Raw genomic sequence first — 17,881 nt, forward strand, 5'->3', positions numbered from 1 at the left:
GGGGGCTGGGCAGACACCCCAAAGGCATATGTGTTACACTGTAGTAGCACCTGCAGTAGTCATTTCACACTGTTGGCTCCGCGGGTATCATTGTCTGGTTAATTGTCTTTTCCCCTGAAGCCCTGTCAACCCAGGTTTCCCCAGGCAATTAGCGTTTTCAAACCTGAAGATATCTTGTTGCTTTGGTCCCATCCTTAGAAACTCTTAAGACAATATCGAGTCTCCATTTGGTTATCTATTATTTTTAGCTCTCTGCCCATAGTCAGTGCTCAGATAAAGGTTTGATATGAAGCTAACATTTTGAATGAGAGACTAGTCTATGTTTTTAAGTAAGTCACTAATAAAAATCTATGTCTATGTACACACTGCTATATTTAAAAGGACCTACTGTATAGTACAGGGAGCTCTGCTCAGTACTCTGTAATAACCTAAATAGGAAAAGAATTTGAAAAAGTGTAGATACGTGTATATGTATAGCTGAATCACTTTGCTGCACACTTGAAACTAACACAGCATTGTTAATCAACTATACTCCAATATAAAATTAAAAAAATTTTAAGTGTCTAAAATTTAGAATTAACATAACATTGTTAATCAACTATACTTCAATAAAAAATAAATATATTTTAAAAGAATATGGTAAATATGTGGAAAATATTAAAAATCACTCATTTTTAATAAGCGATGTTTATTATTTTTGCTTTAAGCAAAATAATGTATATAATAGTGTATTATGGAGTTTATAACAAATGTAGAAATAAAATATACAACAACAACAAAAATAAAATTTAGAGTTAGTCTAAATCTCTCTCTAGCTAGCATAGCTCCATAAGTCAACACTCCTTGTTTCTACAGATTTGACAAGATATAAATCCACCTAACTGTACTATCATTCAATTCTCCAAGTTGAGAATATTTTAGGAGACTTTGTGATCTGCCTGACTGAAAATTAAGCTATCCTACTACTTGGAACATCTTAACCAGAGAAGGGGTGGGAAATCTAATAATTGCCCCAGTGTGTCTGAAAAGAAATGAGTTAATATGTAGAATAACAGCTGAAGCAGAGTAAGCCCCGCTATGTAGTACATTTTTGTTAATATCTTGTTAATATTATTTTGATGCAAATCATCAAGGAAATTGTCAGTATTTTAAGTGTCACACACCCACACAAAGGAAAACATTTATACAATAATAATAGTTGGTAATGACAGATTAAAACTACTCCAAAGTTTACCATCTCAACACACCTACCCTGGGTTATATAAACGAGGAAAATTATTACTATTTCCCTGTACTAGAATCTGGTTCATCTATTCTTATTAAAGGAGGTATCTCAGACTGTGTCTTCCTTCTGTAATAGCTTGGGCATCCTGCTGGGTTGAGGTTTAAGAATCAACCTATCCTTGTAATGAGATACCAACAAGAAACCCAGAAATAGCAGGGGTATCACACATCTTATCTGACACAGGCAGCAACTTTCCTCCACTCCGGCTCTCTGGCTGTTCTGTATAAGAAGCCCAGCTCTTATACTTATCCCACAATCATCACCAACCCTGAAAATCTCACACTGAATTCTCCCTCCAGTCCAAATCCACAGAGGCTTCATCTGTATTCTAAGAGAACTTTGTTTTCTTTTTCTTCCCTTCCCTCAACCCTTTTAATCCTCTAGTTCAAGCAATTAGCTCTACAAATATTAGCTGCAATCAAGGTCTAGCACATGTGGTAATTTTCCCCCTAATAAATCAATCAATTCTTTCTGTGGAGTGGTTTCTTTTCCCCTTACAGTCATTAGAGAATGACAATGCTACTTCAGGATCACCAGCAACTTGAATTAGTCAAGGAACGTCAATCAAATTTGCCAGATTTTGCTTTAAAGATGAGAAAAATGGGATAGATTCACAAAGGCCTCTTGTCTTAGAATAGGAAGCTTGATAAACCCTTGCTGAATCTCTCTTAGAGACGCCTTGGAGTATAATGATCCATTTGGAAGAAAATCGAAATCACTCTTACTAGTGACAAATCACACAAAACCCAGAAACACTCACCAAATAATCTAAAAAATAATAATTGGAATAATCAACCATCCAGTGTTTCTCAGCCGTGCAATGCTCTATAATACATAACAGGTTAGTACAGCAAATAAAGAGTGAGAAATAATCTAGCAAATGGACAAATTTTAATACTATAACTTGTGAAAAAAATGTTTTATAGTTAGAAGGGAATTAAATGATCATGTGGTCCATGCTTATCACTGTGCTTCTCAGAGCTGACTTTAGGGTCGGGATGGGGGGCTCTTAGGGAATAAGAAGCGAGGGGGGTGCCCAGTGACAAAGCTCCTGGGTCCCCACCTCTCCCAATATAAAAGTTCGATTTTTATCTCTTATTACACCCAAGAGTTCAGTTGAGGAAACAGTTTCTCCAGTTAAAAATAATTTGAGAATTACTATACGTATAACCAAGACCACTCTTTTCATAAATGACTAAAACAAATGCCAGAGAAATTAAAGAATTCTTAATTTAGTGACGGACCTGGAGCCAGACCCTGGAGCACATCTTTCTCCCCAGCTCTCTCTCCACACCCCACCATGCCACGCTACCTCTTACTCTCAGGGGGCAAATCAGGTGAGAATCTCTATGCCTTTGGATTGGAGCCTTTTTTTTTTTTTTTGGAATGACCATAACGAAAAACCAATGAAGCCAAATTAGCGTGAGAAGAGACACAAATACTATATTGGAAGTAAAAACGTCAACTGCAGTTGTATTCCTTTCTTGATATTGCTTCCAGTCACACTGGGGAATTATATCATCATCCAGCACTGGAAAGGGGTCACTGGGGAGGGTGGAAAGGCTTAGTTCCCTTTTCTTATGTCACCAAGTGTATTGCTATTAAGATTGAGAGAAGTAAAGAATACTTGGTGAAAACTTGCTGGCATTAATGACTCACGTTCTCGGAGAGGCTGCAAGGAAAATGGTGTCATCACTGTCATTCAAGACACCTAAGATGAAATTTCAAAAGAAGGCTGTCAGGCCTAATGACTGCCAGGTTCTATTGTATCATTCTCAGAGGGTGGATCACACACACTACTATGCACCTTGTGGGTGGTTGATATTGAAGTTTGAAAGGGAGCTGCACAGAGAGGAGGGGAGATAGGCATAGGACCCGAGGGGGACCCTTCACAACCGGGAGACATCACCGCTAATGTTCATGTGGTGACCTGGGGTAAAGCTATGATCCACGACCTGGTCTTTCATCTTGGATAGGCTGAAACGTGACCTCATCAGGACAATTCGACAAGATGATGGTCTTGGTGCTGAACAGAAGTCAGGAAAGTCTGAGCTGTAAGTGGTTGTGCCAGTTTATTAATTTGTAATGAGGAACTTCCTCTCAAGTGACCAGATGGCCATGCCTGATACATTCCACCGCTGAGATATCTGCAAAGCCCAGTCAGTCATCAGAAGGCAGCCATTTAGAATGGGGTCTGAACCCTGGCTCCGAACCTTGACTGCACAGTGCAATCACCTGGTGTCATTTGACATGAAGGCCATACTCTAAAATCAAACAAATCTGAATTTCAGGGGTTAGAACCCAGACATCAGCGGTTTTTAAAAATCTCCTCAAGTGATTCCAATGAGCAGCTGAGAACCACTGGCTTAGGGCAAAGAGACCAGCCAGGTCACCATGAGGTTTTAGGCCTCATTGTTTCCACACGGGGATCCATAATTTGTATGTCATAGACAAGTCATTTTTTTTAAACTGGGAACAGATAGAGTTTTGTCAATTTTTTAGCTTGCCAGGTAAGATGTTAAAAATTCAACTACTATTATTCCATTAAAGAAAGGAAATCTTAACAAAAATTAGGAAAGACAAATTTCGGAATGAAAGGTGAACTCACTATGCTGTATTTATGTTTCTCATGTTTCTACAGATCAGGGAAAACTTCACTATAGACTGATGCAAACTTAAGAACTGATGTGATCGAATTGCTGTCCACACACATAGTCAGGGCTTTTCTTCTTGGACAGCTTTAGGTATATTTGGCTGGGTTTTGTTCATGCTAACTACCCCTCTCTTACCATGTCCTTTCTGTAGAGGTATTAATTGTATTGATTAAGTTGTAGGTGATTTCTGCTTCTAGGCTTGGAGATGTTCTGTCTCCTCCAATTACAGAATATGTTGATTTCATTAACTTAGCTCTCCTTAGACATCTTAAAGTTTCTGGAATGGGTGTAGCATATGGACCTCACATAACCACTTACTAGGGGCACTTGTGCCCCCTTGTTTTGCTAGTGGACAATGATGGCAATTATTCTAAATCCAGTAGAGAATTCATTGGGAAGCCAAATGAGTTGTTTATTCTGTGTGTCAAGTTACATGAAATAAATAGGCTTACTTATATTGTAAACCTAATTTTGAGTGACTCTCCGGAATCTTGTGTGTGCCCTGTCCTGTGGCCATGGTTTATGTTCCCCCTTCCTCCCCTGAAGGGACATTGGCATTATTGAATTGGTTCTATACTTGGTTGTCTATCTCCAACAAGACAGCCTCTGGCAACTACTAAAAGAGGGTAGCCGTGCCAAGAAGTCCAAGAGTACACATTAAAGTCCCCCTCAAAGCGCTGTTAACCTAAGACTCATTTATGCTGCCAGTGGTGTGGAATCTTCACAGATTAATTTCTTCTAAGCTGCCATGCTTAAAAGTGGATCAAGAGACTAGAAGCTAGCGTAAACAGGTGCTTCTGACCAACTGGGAAAGTTCTATTTGCAGATGTCTGTGTTTTCCAGGCACCCAAGATGTATAACAGAGGATGGGGTACCCTGCCGTTACTCCCAGCCCAACTCAACCCAAACTGAAGAGCCGGTCATCTCTTCAAGGGAAAGGGCTGCTACAAAGAGCACCTAAATCTCAGAAAGCCTGGATTTGAATCCAGTTCCACTACTCTCTTGGGCAAGTTGTTTGCTCATTCTGAGCCTCAGTTTCCTTGTCTATGAAATGGGGATATCATCGTCATCTTCTTCCTCATCACTTTATATACTCATTGTGAGAATTAGATAATTTAGGTAAAATACTTAGCAAGGTGCCAGATGTAATAAGTTCTTACTAAAAGTTCACTTTGTAGGTCAGAGCCTAGCACAATAATGTGGCATAAACAGACGTTCATTAAACACTTACACACACACACACACACACAAACGAGTACTGTATCTGTTTGCAGAAAGAGGAATCTCACTGGAAATGCAGTTAAAAAGCTGTCACTGAATTCTGAACTTTAGTTTTCAGATCTCGACAATTTAACCAAACTCACTTTGCTATTTAGTCTTGCTCACACCTTTGTCTCTTGTCTCTCTGACCAATTACCTCTGCTGGGACCTGTGCTTGTCAGTGATGAATTCTTAGTGCCTCCCACCTGACTACGATCCATTATTTCCATGACAATGCCTTTGTCTTCTTTCCAGATTCAGGTATTTCTCAGATCCAGAACCACATTGTCCCAAAGCAGCCAAATGTTTTAAAGGAAAACATTTAGAAATCTAGATATTTGCACCTGCCTCTCCATATTTTTGTGTGCCAGGAAAAAAAACTGAATCAAACTCTCTATTGACATACTGGTTCTAAATCACTGATCTGGGAGAAAAGGAGTTAGGAGCCCCGGTGGTTGGTCTACGGTGCTTCAGATCCATACAGAATCGCCTTCAGTCCATTACTTTATCCTGCTACAATGAACATTTTCCAAAATCAATTAATTGCCCATATATATGTGTGTGTGTGTATATATATTCTTCCTACCTCTAATGACACTCCTCTTCTCTCCCCACCAAAAGCAAAAACAAAAATAAAAACACATCAATAAATGAACTTCTCAAGTTGCTGAAAATTTACCATAGGAGCCAAGCCTGTTTCTGAAAGTTTCAACTCACCCAATCAGACAAAAGGCAGAGGAGAGGGGAGGCATTCATCAAGTTACAGGGAGGACTCCATCTGTTATCTTAGACCTCTGTTACCAAGGGACACAAGAGGAGATACTTGAAGGCAGTTTGAAAGAGTTTTATTTTACAGATTCTTAGTCCAAAGATTTCAAATTAGAAGCAGCAGCAGAAAAGGAGAAAAAAACCAAGTAAGCGTGATGAAGCCACCTGCATCCTGGCATTCTGACATTTAACCTGGTGAGAAACGCCGTCGATGGTGAAGTTGCCTTTTCAGCGGGGTTCTGTCTGTTCACCTTCCATAATAAATGCAGTCAAAGGGGCAGTCACTTCTCATCGGTCACAAAGGTCTGGTTTTTGAACCTCACCCTCACAAGAGCCATTTCTCATCATGCCAAGCCAACAGAAGAAAGTTATTTTTTGCATGGCTGGGATGTTAAGTTTTGTGTGTGCCCTCGGAGCTGTGACAGCCCTGGGGACACCTTTGTGGATCAAAGCCACCTTCCTCTGTAAAACTGGGGCTCTGCTCGTCAACGCCTCGGGGCAGGAGCTGGACAAGTTCATGGGCGAGATGCAGTACGGGCTTTTCCATGGAGAGGGCGTGAGGCAATGCGGGCTGGGAGCAAGGCCCTTTCGGTTCTCATGTAAGTAACTATTGCATTTGAATTATTTCATACTTTAGGCAAACTCTTCCAAGTGTTGCAAAAAATTATTTTTAAGAGCCTGGCCCTGTCTATTGCAGGATTTTTTAAACAGGTATGAACTATTTGAAATACCTAGGTCTCTTCTGAGCAGTTTCTTCTTCCTAGTTTTTATTATTTTGTTTTTATTATTTCATTCTTGCTATTTTTCTGCTGACAACTTACAGTTCATGAGTTGCCAGGGAATTAAACTTTTTGAAAAGAAAAGCAATTAAAATTCTTAAATATTAATATTTATGTAAGAAATTATGGGCTCCTTTTTTAAAAGGGAGGAACTTGTGCAGCAGGAAAGCTGTAAGAGATGATCTTGGTTTTGGTCTTTAAAAAAGAACCAGTGTCATGGGCTCCTTAACCAACTCTAGCTGCTTTTCCCCCTTGCACAGAACTTTGTTTCCTGTCTACACCCTTATTTTCCCTCGTAGGAGCTTTGCTGTTGAAAAATATTCTTTTTTTTTTTTTCCTTACCCAATTTGGAACATTTGACTATAGAAATTTAAAATGATATGCTGTGCTAACTGGGAAAGAATTAGAAGCCTATTTAGGATAGAAAATTTGCCACTGATTAACCTTCGAATCACGTACAGAATATGAGACAGATTTTCCTGTCACGATATTTGTGAAATGGAAGTGTTACCTGTAGTATTTACAACCTGTTTATCTTAAGAAGAGAATTTTTAAAAAATTACCATGTGAATAGGCAATTCATTAAATGAAAATTAATAAAAAGTCATTTGTTATATCTCTCCTAGTGCACATTCAGAAATTATTATTATTTCAAAAGGGCTGGTTTGGAACAATCTTATGAAGACACAGCCAGGAAATTACTGCATAAATCACTCTTAGGGAAAGGAGGTTACCAACTGAGGCATTTAAAATGAATTCTTATTTTGCCTGGGTATTTTTTTTCTAGCATAGGTAGAAGGCTAAATTAATTGAATTTATTATTAACGTATGCAGTGTCTAATTAAATTTCAGTGCTGGCCTATTTATATTTCTGCAACATTCCTGACAATTTCTTAGCAGTCATTGGACACCAACCTTCAACTCACATAGGCTGTTAAGTGATATGAATTTGCATAGGGCTCCAGAAAATCCCCAAGAATTAGTCTTCAGCTTTTCAAGAAATTATCATCTACTAGATTTGATGAAGTGGATACCCACCCTTTTCACTGCATGGCTTTAGTTCATTAAGGTAATGGGGCTCTTAGAGTTGCTTAGCTTCCCTTAGGGGGGAAAAAATACAAAGCAGAATGTCACGTGATTTGCAACTGTATTAAAAAACAAAAAAGGAAAAAAGATGAGTGGAACGATTTAACCATGAGTCATTGGCAGCTAAAGTGTGAGTAAAGCTTCTCACAAATGAACTTAGACAAAAGCAGGGAGCCTACAGGGATTTTTCTGGAGCCTCTGCATTTTGTACAGTGAAATGAAGATAAACTTTACTCATAGCACAGGACATGTTCCAAAACAATATGTTTTCTAAACACTCACTTCACAGTAAGCGCTATGCGTATCTTGTCTCATTTAATCCTCACAGGGCCACAGTCCTCTCTGGTTCAGTGAAGGATTTTTTATGGCTGTGTCCTATGCCGGCCCTGTCTATAATGAAGTTGTTCTAATCAGGTGCCCCTTTGCTTTCTGTGAAGACTCACAGAGCTGGTGGGGTTTAAACAATACCCTAGCCTATCTCACAGGATTGCATTAGTCCCCATGATACTCTGAACATTTTCCCCAGCCTAGTGAAGAAAATCTTGCATTGGACGGTGCAAATTTAGTTGGAGATTTACTCTGAATAAATTGGGCATTGACAGTGTCCTTATTCTAAATGAATTTTTGCTTGGTTCTGCTGTACAAGTTTACCTGTGTTATTTTTATGTGCAATGTATGTGTCACTCTTAAAACCCAGATGTATGGTATAACGTGAGGAGGAAGAATGGACCAGAAAAATAGTTAGGCGATGTTGTCATATTTGTTCCTATTAAATGTTCCCTATTGACCATTCTATCTCTTTTAATTATAAGAAAAATATTCCCTGCCAGCATGCACAATTAAGCTGGGAAAACTTCTGCCTCGTTTACTCTGGCTGATTCTCATCCATTTATGGGTCAGTGATTCATCTTCTTGAGGTCACTAGCCTTCATACCTAGCACACAATTTCATTCATTATAATGAAGGACTGTTTTTCTTTCTAGGCAACACAACTGGTCGGCTTAGTTTTTCCTGATATGTCACCTGTAAAATTTTAATGATGATGTTTAAACTCTAAATGTAGTCATCAAGACAAAAAGTACCAGTTTTTGAGTTCAGGGTGTGTGGGTGTGTTTCTGTTTTGGTTTGAAACGGTGTAGAGCATCATCAAAATATGATACCCAAGAATCATATGGTCTCAATCATTCCTAGAGATGCTGATCTCTTCATTGCCAAGACAGTTCAATGAGCTGGGGAAAACATATGGAATATTTTTTTTGACATGTGAAAAATAAAATGTAACCAATCACGTATCACAGCTTGTAACTTGAGTCAGACTTTTTAAAGCATCTTGGACCTTATGATGGAAAATTTGGAAAAAGCTTAGCAGAAATTTAGCTGACTTCACATTTTAGAGAAGCAGAGTTTCTTGACCAAATGAGGCAGATGACCCAGACTGCAGAGGGAATGTTGAAACTACTTCGGTGAGCAAGCAGGTGGCTTCTCAAACATATTTTGAGGTAGAAGAGTTGGGATTCAGGGTCTCTGTGACCAACACTGAGAGTTGGCCCTCTGTCTCCATGGTCCCCTGCAAGTGTGACTCCTGTCTTCTGCTGTTCCCACCTGTTCCAGGTGATCTACTTGCATCTTTCCCATCACCCTACCTACACATGGCGGAGCTGCAAAGGGCTTTGACATACCTCCTTCTAGTAACAATGCCTATCTCTCCCCCCTTCCTTAGCGCACTGCCTGTGTGGAAGCGGGCACGGTGCGGGTAGGAGGGACACCTATTGAGTTTGAGGAAGACTACCTGGTGGGAGGGAGGGGGGCAAGGAAGCCACCTGTACTGTGTCACCCAGCATGCAGGGCCCCTCTGGCCTTTTAGCTCGGGGTGGGCGGGGGGGGGGCTACTGTTTAGTCTCACTCACCCATTAAAACAGTCCAGCTGGGCTTTCCTGGTGGCACAGTGGTTGAGAGTCTGCCTGCCGATGCAGGGGACACGGGTTCGTGCCCCGGTCCGGGAAGATCCCACGTGCCGCGGAGCGGCTGGGCCCGTGAGCCATGGCTGCTGCGCCTGCGCGTCCGGAGCCTGTGCTCCGCAACGGGAGAGGCCACGGCAGTGAGAGGCCTGCGTACCGCAAAAAACAAAAAAAAACAGTCCAGCTAATTGTGATGTTGTTTTCCTCCCATTGGGGGGAAAAAGCGATCAGTGGGATAGCAGATCGTAATGTTTAGGGAAATGTAAGGGAAAGCCAAATTCTCACAGTCAAACAACTGTTTCCTCCTTTATCCTTTGCAGAGCTTAATGTCACTCTGTTATTTCAAATCACCTTGTACTAAAAGCGTTTAAGGATGTGTATTTCACTGCACAGAGAACCGGAGCCCCAAGAAGGCAAGGGGCTGTGTATCCCTCAAACCATCCCGTTTCTCCCTCAAACCAGGGCCTAGCATGATGCCTGTCCCAAAGAGGTACTTAGTAAATGTTTAAGCAATTGGCGATGCAATTTGCCACTCACTAGAGGTTAGACTTCCAGCAAATTATGTCACTTCGTTGCTTTTCAGTTCTTGCATCTATAAAATGGGAGGTGAAACTAGGCTCTTTCTAATGTCTCTTGCAGTTCAAACACTCTATGATCTATATAACAAGGGGCTGGCTGTTCTAGACAAGGCCGTTCCAGCTTTACATTTGCATGACTCTTCTAGCTTCAGTTGCTTGAAACCCCCACTGACAGATTTTAGCCACCATCATTAGAAGTGGTGAGTTTTGTGTGCCTTGGCTCTTTCATTTTCAAAGCTCCTGAGTTTTAAAGTGAAGGATTCTGAAATACCTACCATTTATTAGGACCCAGATGAATTTCATTATCAAAGTGAATGCTTCTTTTTTTTTCCCCCCTGTCCTAACCTTTTACTTTCTGTGTAGAAAATTGCAGGTTAAAAAAGGAGAACATGAAAAATGGGGAATTCTGGAATTCTAGAGAAATGGGTTAGTGGGTTCCAAAGAGCAGGAACAGCCATAAACACTCAAGTAATTAAGAGAGAATTATTGAGAAAGCAAAAAGAAAAAAGGGAGAAAATCAGAAGGCAGGGAGAGGCTGCCTTACTTCCTTCCGTTTTTTTTTTTCTTTCATTTTCCCTAGAAACTCCTGTTCCATTCTCACTGAAAAGCTCCTCTTGCCTGAATCTGATTTCATAAACTGGTAAATGGCAAGAAATGAGGAGTGACTAGTGTATCTAACACTCCACGGGTATTCTTCACCCAAAGGCAGAACTTAAGCAGAAATCATCCTCAAATTAGCGAGAAATATGGAAAAGGTGTTTTTGAGAAAAGGAACTTCTGGCTCTCCTTGGCTAGTACAGGACAAGAACGTTAATTTCTCTTTCCTCCCTAACAACTACCTTTAATACCCTTACCAGAAAAAAAAATCCACAAAATCAGCCTTCTTTGACAATTGTAATTTTGCACATATGTGTACACACACACACACATGCACACACCTTCCTTCCCTTTAAATTACCCTCCACTCTAACAGCCAGTGAAGCCATTGACCTGGGCTTTCCTGAGAGATGAAGTAGAGGCTGACGGGACGGGGCTGCTTCTGAGGCTCTATGTGGCAGGTCCTCAGTGGAACTTCCAGAACTTAACCCTGGAGTGTGAACTTTACCTGTTGGAGGATGACTCCTAAACTGTCCTCACAATTTGCTGCTCTGCCTTCTCTTTTAGTCTCTGAGGCTGACTCATCTTCCCCAAGGACTTTCAGACAATCCAAAAGAAAAAAATACTAATTTCAGCTGCCCACTTATTGGGTGTCTCACGGGTGCCAGGCATTTTGCAGATATGAACTCCAACCCTTACATGGGAGGTGTTATGGTGCTACTTCCCTTGAACAAATATAGAAACTGGAAGCTCAGAGAGGTCACAAAACCTTCCCAAAGACCCAGACCTAGTAGGTAGCAGACCGAGGATTGAAATTCTTGATCTGCTCATTCCTCTGCCACATTCTGGCTCCTTACAATATGCAAAAAAGGATGCAAAGAGTTGAGGAAAATGTAAGAGTAGGACTCGGTTTCACCACCTATTTAAAATATTATGTAGGGTTGGTGAGGATGAGGAGAAAAAGGAACCTTTGTGCACTGTTGGTGGGAATGTAAATTGGTATACCCACTACCCACTATACTATGGAGGTTCCTCAAAAAATTAAAAACAGGACTACCACACAATCCAGCAATTCCACACCGAGATATTTATCCAAGAAAGCAAAAACACTAATTCCAAAAGATATACACATCCCTATGTTCATAGCAGCATCATTTATAACAGCCAAGATAGAGAAACAAAGTATCCATCAACAGATGAATGGATAAAAAAAGATATGTTTTATGTATACAATGGAATATTACTCAGCCATAAAAAGAATGCAATCTTGCCACTTGTGACAATGTGGATCAAACTGGAGGGTGTTATACTTAGTAAAATGTCCCACAGAGAAAGACAAATACCATGTGTTTTCAATTATATATGCAGTGAATTGCAAAATACAAATACAACAAAACAGAAACAGACCTACAGATAACAGAGAACAAATTAGTGGTTAGCAGAGGGGAGCTGGGTGGGGCAGGCAAAGTAGGGGAAGGGGATGAAAGGGGTACAAATTCCCAGTTATAAAATAAATAGTTATAAGGATGTAATATACAACACAGGAAATATAGTCAATATTTTATAACTTTGCAGTATAATCTATAAAAAGATCAAATTACTATGTTGTACACCTGAAATTAATATAATATTGGAAGTCAACTATACTTCAATTTTTTAAAAAAAACCTCAAAGATGAGAAACAATTATATTGGTGCTTCACAAGAGGTAGTTCTCATGTGACCAGGTGATGGTACTTGGCCTTAAGATTTGAATTCATTCATTTCCTCTTTATTTCACATTTCAGTGGCCCTGATATCTCAGTCCCAATCTTTGACCTTTGGAAAGTAAAACTGTCAAGCCAAGCCTGTTTAAGAATCTAGGTTGAGCAGGTCACATGGGTTATATAATTATATTACCTTGATGTTGACAGTTTACGTTGCAGGCAGAGATAGCTGACCGCACATGTGGTTAGCTGATTTAAAATCTCTGGCAACGAAAACCCACATGGTATGATCTTCAAAGTTAGCTACTTGGACTACAATAAATACTTCACCACAGCAATAGTGAAAACGGCAGCCTCCTTCCTGAGGTGACATGAACAGTTTCAAAACAGAGGCAGGGATGGAAAAAAAAAAAAGGTACATTTGATTCACTACAAAAACTGATATTTTTTTTTATGAGGAATCAATGGGATAGATGGGATAGAATGAGTATAAATCCAGATCTCTTTTTTTCAAGAGATGAAAAATAAAAACTCATTTTAATCTCTGAACTATATCAGGGTTTTCATAAAGCTAACAGCATATTTCTTTTCAAAACAAAACTCATCTAAATTAAACAGTGACAGATGTGCCTTTCGTCTAGTCATGCAGCTGAACACCCAGACTGGTTGTGGTGTGATGCTGTTTTATTACAGGTATGATGGCACTGACGAATAGCTAACTGTACCTGGCAGACGGATTCAGGCAGGATTCGTATTTCGCTCCCTCTCAGCATGTTATAACTGTGGCAAAGCCATTCTTGGGAGTTATTACCCCAATATAATCATACCCCATGGATTCAGAGCAGTTAAATGGATTCTGTTATCAGAGACACAGAGGCACCAAAGCATCTGCTGTCCCTCAGCCACTGTGGGTCATTAAGACTCACTGATGGGGCTGCTTCCAATAGGCTGGAGTCAGGTAGATACAGTTCAGCTGAGAGAAATTCAGGCGCGGTACCAAGAAGACTGTATTTTAAATGGTTCTATCGTATCATCATGTCTCCTCCTTTTAAGTGCTGGGGTCACGGATTCCATTCTCCCTGACCACAGAGCCATCAGAAGCCTGGCTCCATACCTGGGTGTGCGACTAGGGGTGATATTAAAGGAGATGAACACATTGAGTTTATGTCAGGGAATGTCTTTTGCTGGATTTTCATAATGACTGGCTGCAGATGGGCTGAGGGGAAAGTCAGATCAAGAGCATTTCTGTAAGAAGAAAAGAAATCTTCCCCCTTATTCCCTTTCAAGAAAATGAATAGCTGAGCACCAAGGGGCCAAATACAACTTCTTTTTGAAACCTACCTTTTATGCGAAGGACAAGTGGAGAAGAAAAACAGGACCTCTGAAGCTACCATCACGGCTTTAATCTAGGAGGAAGTGGCGGCACCATCGCTATCATCATTACCAGAGGGGCTGCCTTCATTCCCAGAGCTTCACAGATGGTGTTACCTGCAGTTTACATCTAGCCAGATGAAGACGAATAGGGTCGACGCGACCTAAACCATTAGATCAGTGGTCTGTAACCCTGGCTGTGATTTAGAATCACCCGGGGAGTCTTGAAAACTACTGATGCCAAGGCTCCATCCCAGACCAATTGAATCAGGATCTCTGGAGGTGGGGCCTGAGCACTGGATGGTTTAGAAGCTCCCCAAGTGATTCTAATGTGTAGCCACGGTTGAGAACTATTGCGGTGGATGACGGCCAAAACAGGTAGAATCAGGTGAGGCCAAGAGTCAGAAGCCCTCAGTGTTAGGGCTGGGCAGGTCACCAGAAGGAGGGCAGTGAGGAGAAGCAGTATTTAGTATTGTTTCCACCCAGCTGGGGGGTTTTCTGCTCAAATTTGAGTGGGGATGCTTGTCTTCCATTCCTTTAGCTGCATATTTCTGTGAAGGGTCTCATACTTCATCCACACCCACCTGGCCTCGGAGGGAATGAGAGATCTGATGGATGGGTTTGCAGTAAGAAACTGAGCATACTTGGCTCCCAGCCCCAGTGGCTTCAAAGCCTTCCCCTCTTTCCAAGTCTGCCCACCAGTTACCGGAGTCTGCTCTTCCCCTGGCCAGGGTAAGGAGCCAGCTCTGCCCTGGATAGGGAGGCCCTCGGCTGTCCAGCCCTGCCTGTGGCTGGCAGGGAGTGGGGGGGAGGCTCCTAACTCAGCGGAACCGGGTGGACGATCTAAACCACGTTCTTCAACACTTTATCAGAAATAAAGCGAATATCTTGGCCTCCACCTGCGTGTCTCCTGTGGAAGGGCCCTGCTCCTTCTAAGAGTCAGGAGTCCTCTTCAGAGGTGTGTCATCAGCCCAAGCATCATGTTAGACAACCATTACAGAGAATGTGCAAGCAATTGCACAAGGGAAGCAGAAGCGAGAATGGGAACAGTAGATCAGACACTGAGGGGAGTGTGTGACAGGTAGCAAATAAGTGATTAACTCTCAATCCAAAGTTCTTGGATTACGTACAGCAATAGTCACCCACCAGGTCAGGAAAAAAAAAAAAACAACTCTGAGCAACAAGATAGTTTGCCCGACTTGCATGTAATCTAAGGGCTCCTCAGGGAGGATCTTAGGTCCTACTGTACAGATATGACCCCACCTGTGGGCCAAATAACTCCTTTCCCTCCCAGTGGTCAAGGCTGAGACTTGAAAATGCCAGCACTCTCGCCGCACTGAGTTCTTACATCCACCGCTCTTGGTGGAACTACAACTCTTCTGCCATTCTCGTCATGTTAAAAAATATTTAAGCGATTACATAAAATTTACAAAGAGCTCCCACATAAGTGATCTCACTGTGTCTCTCAAAAATTCTGTGACTTATTTCTATTACCACCCACATTTACAGGTAAGAGAGCTGAGGTAGCAGAGGCCCCCATGAGCAGTAAATGGAAAAAACTGATTAATCTCAGACTTTCCTAGTTCCAAAAGCTGTGCTTTTCCAAACCTGCCATATTGTCCTTTGGTTAATGCCTGGCTATTTTTCTCTCTTCCCCCCAGCTCCCCGCCCTTCTTGCTTTGGTCATGCATGATATTCTAACCATCTCATAGTCTTGGTTAGTGCCTAAACATAGGTTTAGACCGGGTTTACTGATTCCTGTTTTAAGAATTGCAGGCTGAAAGATACGACTGCTAGACTGGAATCAGTAAGAGATAAAAAGAGAACCAAGTTTCAGGATAAAATATAACAGAAGAACCCAGGAGATAGAAATCAAATAAATTTTAAGGCAAGTGAAATGAAAGCCATACATTTATAGCAATCAAATAAAACATGGATTAATGGCAAGTAATAAAAGAACATACTTAGCAGTTAGTAAAAACAGTTTTTTTATCTTGTTACTTTCCAATATCTACTGAAAACAATGTAACCTCACATGTAAGACACAAATTCTTTGTAAGTTAGAGTATATGTGCCCTCATCCTGCTCACACCCCCCAAAAAAAGATCATTGGTGCTTATGTGCCCAAGTGTTCTTCTAGACTCTGAGGACACAAAGGGAATAAGCGAAACAACTAAGAATCTAGCAGAAGTGTTTTTAAATAACTGACCACTTATAAGAGCTGTACAGGTTCCTCAGTCAAGAAGGGCTAGGTTGTGTTTTAATAACAAACACGTCCAAATGTTATAGGTTTAAATCAACAAAGAATGGGAGTTCCCTGGTGGCCTAGTGGTTAGGATTCCAGGCTTTTTCACTGCCATGGCCCGGGTTCAATCCCTGGTCGGGGAACTGAGATCCCTCAAGCTGCGCAGCGTGGCCAAAAAAAAAAAAAAAAAACAAAAACCAACAAAGATTGATTTCTTGCTCACAGTATGTATTCGTCAGAGATTAGCTATAGGTCTGTTTCAGGATGCAGCCACCACCTGGAATGTCACCAGTGGTTGCAACAAAGAGCTGTGTAGGCTCTCACACTGGCAACTAAATTCTCCGACCCGGAACAGACACATGCCACTTCCACTATATTTTCTTGGCCAAGGTTGTTACATGGGGCCTCCAAAGGGGCCAAAACGTGCAATCCTATCGTGAGAACAGAATGGGGAAGAACTAGAACTGTGGATGGTGGAATAGCACCCTTTACCATCACCATGAATGTTGTTCAGAAAGCTCAAAGAAGGAGAATTACTCTCTGTCAGGGCAAGGCACAGAGAAATCCAAGGAAAGGAAGGATTAGAGTTAGATTTCACTAAATGGCATTGAAGAAGCCACTCTGAGCAAAGGAACAGCATGAGCTGTATGAAGAACCTACTGTGGCCAGAGCGCAGAGGATGCATGAGAGACAAGGTGGAGGAGGAAGGTAAGGCTGGAGAGGAAGCTGGGACCAGAATGTGAGGGGCTTTGCTGAACGGAAGCAGTTAGCTTTATCCTGTGGGCATTGGGAGACCCTTTAAGGATGTTTAGCAGGTATGTGTCAGAACAGAAGATGGATTAGAAGACCAAAAGAGAGGTGGGGAGGATAGTCAGAAGGCTCCTCCAAGATCTGGAGGTTCAAACCAAAGCACTGTCAGAGGGCTGGAAAGGGGAGCAGATATTTCCAAGATAATCAGAAGCAAAAATCAACAGGACTTGGTGACAGAGGATGAACCCCAGATTTCCTCTGGAGGGACGGTTGTGATCATCCACCAAGCTAAATACAGAAGGGGAAAATTTAGAGAGATGAAGCTACTTTGGGTCATGTTTAATGAGGTTCACTTATGGGCCAGCAACAAGAGCCTGCATCAGTTACGCAGATCTGGAGGTCATGAGCGAGGCTGGGGCGGAGGCACAGTGCCGGGAATTGGCACATTGGAGGTGGTGGTTGGAGCTACAGCTGAAGAGGAGGCTTCCCAGAGAGGGGAATCGAATGAGAAGGCAAAAGAAGATGTGTTCTAGAAAACACCAATATTTCCAGGTAGAGGAGGAGGGGCTTGCTAAGGAGACTGAGAGGGGATGATCAGTGAGCTGGGAGGGAACTGGCTGAGGGGGAACCGTGGGAGGAACCCTTCAACCAGGAAGCAATGGTCAACAGTCCTGACCACCACAGGGACATCTCGTGGGAGACAACGAAGATAGCCCTGTGACTCTTACAGACGATCATGGGGTACCTTTGCTAAAGCAGGCTTGATAGAGTGGTCCTCCTTTAAGAAAGGAGGTCCTTGCAGGAGCTGAGGAAGGAATGAAATGTAAGGACCCAAAGAAAGACTG

The 17,881-nt window shown here is 41.6% G+C and overlaps 1 protein-coding gene across 3 annotated transcripts in view; it reads left to right on the top strand.

The window, feature by feature from the left end:
* Nucleotides 1-6,313: 6,313 nt before the first annotated feature.
* CLRN1 (clarin 1) overlaps nt 6,314-17,881 on the top strand; it is a gene marked incomplete at both ends in the record, with an annotated part of 38,302 nt that continues 26,734 nt past the window's right edge. For all 3 annotated transcript variants that reach the window (XM_081235279.1, XM_081235280.1, XM_081235281.1), the window contains one exon: nt 6,314-6,566. In XM_081235279.1, coding sequence (XP_081091405.1) covers nt 6,314-6,566 — 253 coding nt within the window. The remainder of the gene's footprint in view (nt 6,567-17,881) is intronic.

Source organism: Mesoplodon bidens, assembly GCF_964165515.1.
Source record: "Mesoplodon bidens genome assembly, chromosome: 5".
NCBI lineage: Eukaryota > Metazoa > Chordata > Mammalia > Artiodactyla > Ziphiidae > Mesoplodon > Mesoplodon bidens.